The sequence below is a fragment of the Helianthus annuus genome, chromosome 9 (genome assembly GCF_002127325.2).
Source record: "Helianthus annuus cultivar XRQ/B chromosome 9, HanXRQr2.0-SUNRISE, whole genome shotgun sequence".
Taxonomy (NCBI): domain Eukaryota; kingdom Viridiplantae; phylum Streptophyta; class Magnoliopsida; order Asterales; family Asteraceae; genus Helianthus; species Helianthus annuus.
The window spans coordinates 38695888-38709927 of NC_035441.2; the positions used below are offsets into that span (position 1 = coordinate 38695888).

The following is a 14040-nucleotide window of genomic DNA, read 5'->3' on the forward strand; positions in this document are numbered from 1 at the left end:
CTCACAAACCGGTTTTCAAATGCAATATTTTCAAATGTTTTAAGACGCATTTGATACAAAAACATAAAATTATAAACTCGCCAACTTTTTGTTGATTTTTCGCATGTTCTTTCTCAGGTTGCATTTTCAAACTATGGAACGGTTAGAATAGGAGAACCCATGGGGATTCGAGTACCTAGCAGGCGTTCGCATCCTAGAAGTCTTAGCTTTATACTTCCGCTGTGCAATGAAGATACCAGTTAGATCACACCAACTCTGATTTTAGCGGGTGTGACATTGAAAAGATCAAGAAGTGAGCCATCAAAAAGGACGTGTGATTTACCTTTTTTTTGTAATTTGAAGACGACGAATGTCTTAGATACGACAAAAATAAAGGAGCTCAAAACATCATTTTATAAGAATTTAAGTCGACAACGAAAAGATACTTGTCAAAGGTGGCCGGCTTGTGAGATATTTAAAAGTGAATGTCAGTCGTTTTTGAAATGTCGATTTCCAAATGACATGATAGGACCAAGGTTCTTAAATTCAATTAAATGACACTTGTTTAAAATATCTACAACTAAAAAAATTAGGACCATAGGTGGACACTGGACAAAGTTAAGTGTGCAGTAAATTTAAAATAAGAATTAGGCTAAACTTAACGCACCACTAAGTTATTTTATGGTACTACTCCTCCTTAAAAGGTCAATGAAAGAGATCATGTTTGTGTTTTAATAGGAAAAGAGGGCACAAACCAGTTCATTTGACATGCGTTAAAAAAATGTTAGCTGTTTGATCATTTTGTCATATTTGACACATTGAATAGTCAATCTCAATACCTTTATTCTTAACAAGTATAAAAATGAGTTAAAAGTATTCCCACTATAATATTTATTAAATTCTTAGAAAAGATTTAAATAATTTGGATATGAAAGATAACAAAATTGAAATAAAAGACAATTAATATTTATTCAATTCTTAACACCTTGGTTGTTGGAAATTTTGATGTGCGTCATTGGAATAAAATATATTTGATATGGAATTATGGATCACATGATGTAAATCGGATGGATTTGTGATTTGTTAATGGCGTTGCATTGGTTCAATGCATGTTCTATTATCATAATTATGGATTCATATATTATAGCGTGGAAAAACGCTCTTTTCTTTTGTTTAAATACACTTTTTCTGGATGGCTAGAACAACTAATTTCGAATACAACAGTTAACATGCACTAGCCCCGCTCGTTCGATTTGTGACAGGCCCAAAAGAGGCAACCACGTGCCAGGAGGTACCCAAGGGCCCAGATTCGAACTCGGGCAGGAACCCCAAAGAGGGTAAACCTTCCCACCTCTGACCAGTTGGACTGACCATCATTGGCAAAATACACTTGACTTTCAAAATAAAACGATGGCCCTCCAAATTAAAACGTCACGCTTTTTTCAATGTTTTATGTTAACAGCCATGTGGTGGCTTGAAAGGATACAGTGGAACTACGTGTCTTTCCGGTGCATGTCTTTTTTTAACCATAGCAACCTTTCAGATAAAATAGTATAAATAGTCATCTTCTCATTCATTAATTGATAAAAAAGTGTTTTTATATAAGAATTAAATAATGATCCTATATATAAATAACTACCCTTCACACCATAGATTTATTCCATATAGTTTTTTTTGATGGTTGTGAGTGGAAGAAAAAGAAAATATAATAAAAAACAACATATAAGTATTATTTAATTGAACAAAGATAGATATGCGAATCCTCTCCCCACCCCAGTTGGTTCCATGTGGTTGGGCTTGTGTCTTCCTTTGGGAGGTCACAGGTTCGAAACCTGGCTGTGGCATTTCGGGGAGAGGACGTCCCAATGATGGATCGTTCCTACCGAGGCATGGTGTGGTCCTGAGGGCAACCCGGTTTTACCCAGTTGTTACCCCAGCGAGTCTCTCGTGTGGGGGCAGTATGGTTTCCGGGCGAAGGTCAGCTTGCGCAACGGTCGGGGCCCGATCGAACATCGCGTCCGGAAGAGCGGGGCTGACGGGGGAATGTCATCGACATGAACCCGGTGACCAATAGGTCCTGTACATAGAAAGTCACCCTTCAAAAAAAAAAAAAAAGATAGATATGCAGAATCAGGTGTATTGGATTTTTAGAAAAAAGAACAAATTTGAAGGATAATTATACTTTTTTAGTTAAGTTATATGGATTAAGAGAAGAATTACAATGTAAATGTTCTAATAACAGTGTCGGGATTTATGGCGGCCTTTTAAATTGAAACATGTGGCATTAAATTGTCCATAATTGCTAGTTGTTCAGAAAATAATAGGTGGGCTCTTTTTGTATGTTATTATTAGTTTTTTAACTGTGATTTACAGAGAACCATAGCCTGAAGCCATAATTTGCTATATATAATAGTACAAGGAGATCCACCACAAACATTTACTAATCACCATGGGAAACCAACCACAGACCACTGCTAGCAGGAACCGGAGAATAATATTGTTTCCGTTTCCATTTCAAGGTCACATAAATCCAATGCTTCAGCTTGCAAGTCTACTATACTATAGAGGCTTTAGTATTACCATCCTCCACACCAACTTTAATGCGCCCAAAATCTCTAACTATCCTCACTTCACTTTTATATCCATCCTCGACAACCATCCTGAAGACGAACGCTTTTCCAAGTCATTGTTGCTCGATTTTGCTCCAGATTTCATCTTCAAACAAGATGGTGCTGATGCACTACGTGATGAACTGGAATTGTTGTTAGCTTCAGGAAAAGACGAGCCAGTGTCGTGTTTGATCACCGATGCGTTTTGGCACTTCACCCAATCAGTGGCCGATAGCCTTAATCTCCCAAGGCTTGTTTTGAGGACATCTAGCTTGTATAGTACTATTATATATTCTTCAATACCCCTTCTTGATGATTGTGGTTACTTCACACTTGATGACAACCGTAAGTTTGCTCATAAATTTCTTTTGCGTTTTTCTTATTTTTTAAAAAAAAAATTCTAGGAGGTATAGCAAAATGATAATTGCTTCTAGAAGGTTTATGTGTGCGTTTTGGTTTCTTGGGAGTAGAGAACTCTAAAAAATATAAACATGACATCAGATATTCATGTGCCAAGCGAACTCCTCAAATACACTAACATGGACTCCTAGATATTCATGAGCCAGCTCTAGCTAGCGGATTCCAATTGAGGTTGCTCCTTTGATTAGCAAATTACCTAGAAACCAAAACTAGTTCAAAAACTTTCTAGAAACACTTATGATTTTGCTAGAACACCTGCAAATGAAAAAAAAAAGTTATCCTAAATTCAGTAGCATTTATTTTGATGGTTTCAAGATTTGGAAGAACAAGTGGTCAAGTTTCCTTTACTAAAAGTGAAAGACATCTTGAAGATTGGTATAAGGAGCAATAAGGACCCCTACGCGGAGTTGATAGGTGACATGGTTAAACAAACAAAAGCATCATCGGGAATCATCTGGAACTCCTTCAAAGAACTTGAAGAAACTGAGCTCGAAAGGGTTCAACATGACTTTCCCATACTAAATTTCCTAATACCACTCCCCAAGTATCTTACAACTTCGTCGAGTAGCTTACTAGATCAAGATCGAACCTTTTTTCCTTGGTTAGACCAACAACCGCCCAATTCTGTATTGTATGTTAGTTTTGGTAGCATTAGTAAAGTGGATGAAAAAGAGTTCGTGGAAATAGCTCATGGGTTGGTCCATAGCAAGCAAGCTTTTCTATGGGTTGTCCGACCAGGGTTTGTCAAGGGTTCAACATCGCTTGAATTGTTGCCAAATGGGTTCCCGGGTGAAAGTGGACGAGTTGTGGAATGGGCTCCTCAACAAGAAGTGCTAGCTCATGAAGTGACAGGTGCGTTTTGGACACATAGTGGATGGAACTCAACATTGGAAAGTGTTTGTGAAGGTGTTGCTATGATTTGTTCGCCTTTTAGGGGTGATCAACCGCTAGATGCACGATATATGAGCGGTCTTTTAAGGGTGGGGGTGTATATAGAGAATGGGTTCCAAAGAGAAGAGATATCAAATGCGATAAGAAGAGTAATGGTGGATGAAGAAGGAAAAGAGATTAGAGAGAGGGCGAGAGTTTTGAAACAAAAGGGAGATGTTTCTTTGATGAAAGGTGGCTCTTCTAATGAATCAATGGAGTCTCTTGTTGATTATATTTCTTCACTATAAGATTCTGTACTAGAAATTTGATAATGGTGGGAGTTGGCTACAAAGTCCATTTTTCCTACAAAGTGTACAAACTCATAAAACAACACAATTTCAGTAATAAAACACACTCAAAACCCAAAATAACATAGTGAAGATGACTAAAACATCATATTTGTGGGTTTTGTGTTGTGTTTTGGATGACAAGGCTTTGATTATCGAATGACTAATATTAGTGTGTTTTATGTTGATTATCATATTGTGTTTTATATTCATAGTTGATGGTGTGTTTGAAGTTTTTAAGGACTGTTAGGGTTTGTATATTGTGTTTTAGTAATCTTCACTGTGTTATTTGTGAGTTTTGAGTGTGTTTTATGGCTGAAATTGTGGTGTTTTATGACTTTGTACACTTTGTAGGAAAAATAGACTTTGTAGCCGAACCCCACCCTGTCACATTATTATGTAAATACTATACAGTAGAAACTCTATAAAATAATACACTTGGGACCACCAAAATTTATTAATTAAAAGAGTTATTAATTAATCGATAAATTAATAATTATTAATTTATATATTAACTAATATTTTATTAATTTATAGTAGAATACTATGGATGTTCGTGCAAATACAATTGCGAACTGCTTTCGTCATTGTAAACTTCGATCAACAGATAACATAACATGACTTTTGAGAACTCAGATGAAGGTGGTGAAAGCACTCAAGAACTCCAGAATTTGATCAAAGAGTTGGGTTATCGCAATGCAATGGATGTCGAAGATGTTCTGACTCACCCAGAAGAAAATGTAGTTGCACAGTTGTTGACTGATGAAGAAATTATTGAAAGCGTTATTGGAATTAATAAAGATGATATCGATGAAGAAGATGATGAAAGTTCTACAATGGAGCCCCCTTCGCGAAACGAAGCTATTAAAGTGGCAATCACATTGAACAATTTCTTGTTGAGCTATGAGAAAACAATACCAGAAGTTCTTACCATGCTAAGAAAAATTAGAGACGATATTCAAGGGGAAATTGATTTCAACAAAAGACAATTGAGTCATTTTTCAAGAAACCTTCATAAATCATTCATGTAATATGCTATATATAAGGAATTATTAATTTATATTTTATATGGGGTTTAAAGAAATTATCAAAAATGTATTATCTTATAATTTTAGCGAATTATTAATTTAGTACCCTATCCCCGAGTCGGGATCGGCAAAAAATATTATCTTTGAGAGTTTATTAAATAATCGAGTATTAATTTATCGAGTTTCTACTGTACTTATAGTAAGATAATGGATATTATGGGTAGTTAACTTTAGTTAGTTCTTTTTCTTTTTGACAAACTCTCTCTTTTAAATCACTTATATCTTCCGTGCATGTCTATATCTGTTAAGTGTTTGTGTTTGCTTGTTTTTTTATTAAACTTACAAAAAAGGATAAGGGAATGTTGTTACCAAAGGTAAATCATTGTGTTACCCGTTTTGACATGTATGAATTTTTTCTTTAGAACGTGTATTGACTTGAACCCTTCCTGACCCGCTACCTCGCCCCACCTGACCAACCTGGTTTGCCAGGTACAATCATCAGGCCGTATACCCCTAAGGCTAGAAAACACGAAAGCTGCAAAAGTGCAAAATTCCTAACTATGGGCTAATAATATGATATGAACAAACCAGGCCATAGGAAATCCCCATTCACCGCTAACAATCAAAATCAGAAAATTTAGAATGCCACCAGCATCAAATACAATCTATGTATTTAACAGATGCAACCTGTTTAATTTTAATACAAACTAAACAGAGCAAACAAACACTAGTTTACTTTTAGCTGAACACCCCAAACCTGATCACTTATTTTACGGTATCAAATACAATCTATGTAGCCTCTTCGTGCTCCTATTCCTCCTTTCTCTACATTGTTGACCGGCGCTACTACAATTTGCACTATTAAGTTACAACCTCAGGTCTTTACCTCAAAACTGGATTAATAACTGTATAATATCAAACTACAATTGATAAAGCCTTCCACTGAACAAGAAGATGACCCGACTGATACATCATACATGAGTAATGTTCAATGTTAGAGAAATTATATAATCTTCATTGTAGAAGATTACTCATGTATCTCGCGCGTTCAGACATCTTAATCGGTTTCACATAATGATATAAAATCAGCACTTGCATGTATTGAACTACCGAAGATAAATGCAAAGTCAAATAAAGCAACTCAAAGATCAAACAGAAACAAAATCGGAGAAAATGATTACATATACGAGGCTCAGATCTGTAAACAAGAGAACAAAGAAGGATAAATCCGCCATGGCTGCAAATCGATCGGTTGCGTTGTGAAATAATCTTTCACAAAACCATGCGGATTGATTGCCCTGCCAAGATGCGGATAATCTGTACATTTGTTCCCATCCATTTCCACTCCGGTTTCATTACATTCCGCAAAACAAACACTACCTTAAGGTTTTGAGTATGATATGCAATTTTTTTTATATTTTTGAGTTAAATGCACGGATAGTCCCTGTAGTTTGGTAAAATTTCTCCTTTAGTCCCCAACTTTTCAAAATTACACTCTTATTCCCTGTGGTTTGACAAGTTGTTACTCGGATAGTCCCAAAAGGGGATGGAGGTTAGTTTTTCTAGTTAAGTGAGTGTGAAATCACAAGGACTATCCGAGTAACTTGTCAAACCACAGGACTATCCGAGTAGCAACTTCTCACACAGGGACTATCCGAGTAACCTTCATCCGTTTTGGGGACTATCCGAGTAGCAACTTCTCACACAGGGACTATCCGAGTAACCTTCATCCGTTTTGGGGACTATCCGAGTAACAACTTGTCAAACCACAGGGACTAAGAGTGTAATTTTGAAAAGTTTGGGACAAAACGTGAAATTTCACCAAACCACAGGGACTATCCGTGCATTTTACTGTATATTTTTTGAACAGCAAATGCTAGATGATATGCAATTGACCTTGATATCGTAAGATCTAAAGGACCATTCATGTAATTAACTCTATTCTTATCAGCAGCTTCAACTGATAGAACAAAACACAGGAGGGGTTGTTGAAATATGAAGAGAATCACCGGCCACGAAGAAGATGAATCTTGACTTAATAATAATAATAAAGTCAAAATTAAACATCAGAGGAGAAGAGGGCAACCACCCCTAATGACCATCTCCTCCGAGTTGGCCTCATCTTGTCCGAGTGGAATTTCTTTACAAACCCTAATTTCTGCCCTCATTCTTCATATTCATATTCATATTCGTGTGCAGGAGTTTGAGAATAAATTACAATTCAAGTCCTTGGAGTTTTTTTTTTTAATACACACAGCTTGATTTTTTCAGTTTAGCCCAATTTTAGTACAAAGATTTTGTTTGTAAATATTTTTAATTTAATAATTATAATAATTATAAGTTAATTTCAATATTTTTTTAAAGTAGAATCTCACCCATAGCAAAAGCGATTGGTAGAGTATGAGAAAGGTGGGATGTAGACAAACATTACTATTATCCGAAGTCATAGCAAGTCATATAAATTAAAAGATATACAAGCTACTAAAAAATCTCAACAAAACTAAAAAAAGCTAGCTAATTGAACTTACTACTATTAATAATTAAAAACTAGTGTATTTGACCACGCCTTGTGGCGGTACGGTACCGCGAGCACTGGATCGGTATCGCTTTGGTTTGCTATAGTACCAGTATGATACATGCACTAAGTATAGAAATCAACATGTGTTTTACATGGATCGAAAATGATAGAAGCGAACACCGGTACCGGCACCAATGGTCTTCGAACGGTATCGACCGGTTCCGATCATCACGGTACCGATATTTATATACCATCGTGGATAAAGTTCTATAATTGAAAATTTATCAAAACCAAAAACAATAAAAGTGAGTACAGGCTGGTACCAGTGTTTTCGGTATGATACAATGTAACTTTATTGAAAGCAAAAACAATAAAATATAAACTGGTACCGAAACTGATATTGTTCATTCGATTTTGTCACGGTTCACTACGGTAGCGGCAAAGCATCCGTTATTAAACATGAAGCCATAAAAATGGAGACAAGTACCGATACCGATCTTGTTCAGTTCGTTACGGTATGATAGCGATACGGTGTCAGTTCATCGAAAGCAAAAAAGTATAAAACTAAATACATGCATCGATACAGATGTTGTTCGGTCTTTTCAGCTCAGTCTAGTACCATAGCGACACAGTGTCCGTTTTCAATAAAAGTTATATCACAATGTTGAAAAAATTACACATAGAACAGATAATAAATTATCATGTCGTCCATTTTGGTTTGATTTAATACGACAACAACACGGTATTCATTTTCAATAAAACTTATATAGCAATGTTGAAAAAATATATAAACATAGTTACGGAGTAAGATTTTCTTTAAAAGTTAACGAATACAACTTATTAGAAAAATATTAAACTAAATAATGAATAAAAATCATTAAAAAATAAATACTCAAAACATAGAATAAACAGATAAATAAATAAATAAATGCTAAAAAATTAGAAACAAAAAATAAAAAATATTTTAAAAATATATATCATTGTTCAAGAAGAATTTATATTAATATGTATAATTTTTTTGAACGGCTAATTTTTTTAATCTCCTGTCGTCTGTGAAACTTGAACCCGTGATCTTCTTAGTCGTTACCAAATGTTAGAATCCACATCATAGCAAACATAATATGTTAAGGTAAAAATGTAAAATACATTCAATCATTTATAAAACCATGACATTTTGGTAGATGGATTATGAACATGTATTGCGTGAACATATTTACCTATATAACACGATTAAGTTAAACGTGCTATTATTACATAGATTAGTTAAGCAAATTGAACCCGTTTAGACACGTTTTTAATCTTGATATTAACGCATTAACTTGTTTTACCGTAAACACTAACCCATTTAGTTTCATATGAATTCACTTGTCTTAATCTTAATGGTTGAGTGTACATTACAGAATTTGGAGACACACAATATCGATATCACCTTTTAAAAAAAAAAGTACTTTTCTTTCGATGGTTGATAATGAATCCTAATTTCTAAGTATTGACCTGATTTGGGCTCACAAGCCCATGGGCAACCAGCTATACGTTACACTATAATTTTTTCAATTTGTTTGGGAACTTTATAATCTTTCTGATACGTTTAGAAAACTTAATAACAAGTTAACTGTTGTGAATTTATTAAGCGTTGTTTTGATAATTATAGTCAGAACTTAGTATTTAAAACAAGATTTGATTTTTTTGATCATATGGTTGACTCTTATAAATGAAAAGTTAAGCTGGCAAACGTTAGATTTTCCTACCAACCGCTCAACAAATCTTTCATTTATGTCCAATCTAGTTCATATAAATTGATATAAATCCTGATGTGTATAAGTTTGGACAACCCATTACAATTAAGAGGACGCCAAGGGACGAATACTACGACAACGTGCAGGATCTAAGGCGACGGAAAGCTGAAGAGCTCCGCAAGCTGGGTAAGGACAGCAGGGATTATGAACCTGAATGGTTCGATGTTGTACACAAGAAGACTAGGAAGAGAGAAGAGAAAGCTCGGAGGCTGGATGAAGTTTTGAGAAATACGACCACTTATTTCAACTCGAATCTTTCGGTCTCTTGCGATTCAGAAGAATAATGGGAGGCCTTTTCGAGGTACAACAATTTGGAAGATGCATTCGTTCCGAAGAAGAAGGATGCGAGAGGAAACAAGTTTGGCTTCATTAGATTATCCAATGTTGCGTACAAATACGACTGGATAATGGAGTTGGCAAAAACACAAATTTGGGGTGCGGTCATTGGAGTAAACCTGGCTAAATTCAACAAAGATGGTAGCAAAAGGAAAAGAGAAAGAGGAGCGAGATGGGAACCTAAAACTAGTATTACCGGTGACGAGCCCATCGCTAAGGCGGGCCCAGCGGTTGGTCAAACCAACAATCCACAGCCGGTAAAGAGGGCATCTGAGAAGGAAGGTATGATCTTGTTGGTGCATGCGCCTGTCGACTTCGTCTTGTATCGAGTCTTGTACTATGTATGTTAGATCAGGGCACGTATTTCGAGAAAATAGGATTTTAGAGGTAATTTCGTTTGAGAGGGCTAATTCCGCTTGTAGAAGCTAATTCCGCTTGGATCATATAATTCCGCTTGAATGTGATGATGTTGAGTTAATTCCGTGCGGAATTAGATTCCGTATGGAATTCTAATTCCGCTTGGGACTAGTTCAAACGAAATTATGAGCCCTATATATAGTCTCTCAAACGAAATCATTTGTAATGTTCTGTGATTCCGGTACCGAAGTGCTGCCGACGTGCCGTTTGATTGTAAACTGTGTTAAATCAATAAACAAGGCAATTTAAAGTGATTTCAGCTGTTTTAGAAGTTCGTTTCTCTGTTTCCGCCTCTGAAACGAATTAGAACTCTTCTGATTGACTCGTTTGGGTCACGATTCGATCCTACATGTGGTATCAGAGCTCAGGAAGAAGAGTTCTTGCCAAAACAGCCTGTTTTCATCAGGAATTCCGTTTGAAAGTGTAATCTCGTGTGAAAGGGTATACCGTTTCAAAGTGATTTCGCACCAAAAGTAGTTCCGTTTGAGACTTGATTTCGTTTGAAAATTGTGACAAGATCATTTCACGTCAACCGAGTGTCAGTTTATTTCAAGTTGTTTGATATTGTTTAAACTGATTGTGTTTGTTTGTCTGTTTTTGTCTTCAGATTATTCAAAACATCATGGCTGAAGAATTCTACAACACATTCTACAATGCATTCACATCCGAAATTACAATTGTTACACCAAAAACCATAACAAAAGCAATAAATGAGAACATTAAACATGGTAACTTTTATGGTACACATTCAAAACCACCAACTCTGGAAAGTATTTGTCACACCCCGACCACGTAAAACAACAAAACGTGGTGGAAATGTCGAGGAGTGTTGTAACAGAATCATTGTTTCATAACACATGGAAAATTGAAATGTTGTTTTATTGATTAAAAGAGTTACAATGTCTTAACAAACAAAGAAGTAAAACAAAATTTAACTAGTCTTGCATCTTTTATTGTCACTAAGGCCTCGTTCAATCCTATGTGAGCATGCATCAATATCATCATCAAATATCATCAACTATTGTACCAGAAACACATGTGAAAATACATCAGCATAAAATGCCGGCGAGTACATAGGTTTTATGAAAATAGGATTCATGACTTAGGTTTAAGAAAATGTTTAATGAAAACTTGTCATGAATCTAGTTTAAGTGTTTGCTTTTATAAAATGTTTGAAAAGCGATAATAAGGTAGATGATATGTAAAAGAGTAATGTAAGGTTAAATGAATAACCAAGTAAAAATGAGTTTGTATAAAATAAGTTGTTTGTAAAACAATGTCTTGTGAAAAATATGATATGTCTAAACTGAAATGATTTAAACAACGCTACGATATGTAATATCATACAAACACTTATATATAGGAAGTACCAGCGGCGTATCCACCATGCTTGTATCATATTACACACGCCTCGTTACTTAAATCACTTTACCTAAACGAACCACCAATGTAAAATGTCTATGTTTAAACCAATTGCCAAATGTATTGAATAATATGTCAAATGTTTATGTCAAAATGTAAATCATGTAATGTATAACCAATGTCAAAAATGTTTATTTGTCAAATGTAAATCATGTAATGTGTAACCAAAATGATATGTATGGCTAGCGAAATGCATCAACTAAACCATAGGTGAAAATGCACAAAACAAAGTATTGAAGTAAAACTTGGTTTAAATCAAAGTTATGTTTTGTGGAAATGCATGCTATACTGATACAAATATCTATGCGGTGTTGTGAAAATGCATACATTCAAGCCTTGCGACTGTGGCGATAAGCCCCTAAACGAATTTAAAGGTCTATCTGTGTAAATGTATATCGAATTCGGTCATTCCTTCCATCCAAACATACCTAGGATGTCAGGAACGGGAGTTGTCAATTCCTATGGTACCAATACCTACTAACGAACGACGTGATCAATGTTAATTAATGTATATTGTCCCTTTTAAACAAACCAAATGTCATACCAAAATGTAAGCATGTGATGTGATGTGAATGTACTAAGTATGAACTAAATGAACATACATGGCATGTGATGTGATGTAAAACAATGTACTAGTATGATGAACATACATAACATGAAAAGGTAATGTAAATCAAATGTACTAAGTATGATGAACATACATAGCATGTGATGTAAAACAATGCACTAGGTATGCACTAAATGGACATACATAGCGTGAAATGTAATGTAAATCAAATGTACTAAGTATGCAACAAAGGACATACATAGCAAAAACATAATGAAATCATGTACTAATAGTGTACTAGTGAACATAGCAAGTATATGATATGAAAACATGAAAAGCATGAAAGTAACAAGTAGGCACATGTGTTTCACCCCAAAATGTTTGAAAAACAGTAAAATAGGGGACTATGTACTCACTTGAGGTGCTTAGAAGTCTTGAACAACAACCAAGCAAAGCTAGAGGGATCACAAAATCAAACGACACCCTATATAGGTAACTACATAAATAAACGGACCTATCGGTGGATCGGATAGTAAGAGGGTTCGTAAACCAAATAAGTGTGGGAACTTATGTAATATGGTTTAACAAAGCCTACATACTAAAACGAAACCTATCCTATGTGCTTTTGACCCGTTACGACCCGTTTAGGTAGCTTATGCTACTTTAACGCGTCGTTCGCGTAAAGCGCATTCGGACCGCTTAACTAGTCCAATGACAAGTAAAATATGCCTTAACATGTCTAATATAGTTGCCTAATCAGTTTAGATGTCAAAATTTAGGTTACATATGCTTAAAATGAATTTATGCGTAAAAAGGGTATTTTGGTAATTTACCTAAGGCATATAAACTACCTATCATACAACTACTTAAACGAAGTGACCATAAGGTATAACCTCGGAAGGTTATTTCCTATACAACTATGGTCACCTAAATGTTTGGTCGGACCCTAATGATCGACCAAATGGGTCGGGTTCGAAAGTATAAGCGATTGATTAGATCGCTTACCTTTACGACCCTAAACAAGCACAAATCTAAAAGTGACGAGCTAAACATGCTAGAACATGTTTAGCTAAGTTAGAAAACATGTTTGGTATCAAAACAAACGGTTTTGATACCCTAGAGTAGTTTGGTTACAAAATACGCGAGAAAACGCATTTTGGCCGAAACTACGACTCGTCACTAAGCCTAGTTAACGTGGTAATCAGTAGGTATAGTCACTAGGGACTATAACCATCGTGATTACGCTCAAGTTATGAAGTTCAACCGAACTTCGCGTTGACCATTGACTGGTCAAAGCAGAAAGTCAAACGCAGTTTGACTTTAACGTTAAAACGAAAGAAAAGCACGAAAGAATACTTACAGAAGGTCCCCGCAAGATTTGATCCGATTCTCTCTCAGGTAGGAAGCATATACTTCCACTTAGAGAGCTTGAATCAGATTCAAATGTGAGGAATGAATGAAAACATGGTGGGTATTTATAGTTTTTGCACAACCGTTAAGATCGTTCATCGTAAAACGAGCTTCGATCTAATCCGTACAAATGTGCCCATGGTTTTGTGAAACCATGGGAGCCCATAGTTTCAATAAAACCATGTGCAAATGAGGGGAACAGCTGTAACAAGCTGGAATATAGATTTTTCATTTTGGTCCCTTCCTAAGATAACTATGGCAGATTGTCAATTTTGGTCTCTGAATGTGCAAAACATGGTTTTTTATGCATTTTTGATATGTTTAAGCCCCGTTAATCCCAT

The 14040-nt window shown here is 35.5% G+C and overlaps 1 protein-coding gene across 2 annotated transcripts; it reads left to right on the forward strand.

Annotated features, from left to right (window-relative positions):
- Positions 1 to 2351: 2351 nt before the first annotated feature.
- Positions 2352 to 5123, forward strand: LOC110877439 (UDP-glycosyltransferase 76G1). 2 transcript variants are annotated; one of them, XM_035977470.1, is made up of 3 exons: positions 2352 to 2933; positions 3324 to 4130; positions 4766 to 5123. In XM_035977470.1, the coding sequence occupies exons 1-3, from the start codon at positions 2429 to 2431 to the stop codon at positions 4816 to 4818; spliced, it is 1365 nt and encodes a 454-aa protein (XP_035833363.1). In that variant the 5' UTR covers positions 2352 to 2428; the 3' UTR covers positions 4819 to 5123. The 2 variants fall into 2 exon arrangements, with proteins under 2 accessions (XP_035833363.1, XP_021981266.1); XM_022125574.2 differs by lacking the exon at positions 4766 to 5123 and having other exon boundaries at positions 2353 to 2933; positions 3324 to 4334.
- The last annotated feature ends 8917 nt before the right edge of the window (positions 5124 to 14040 follow it).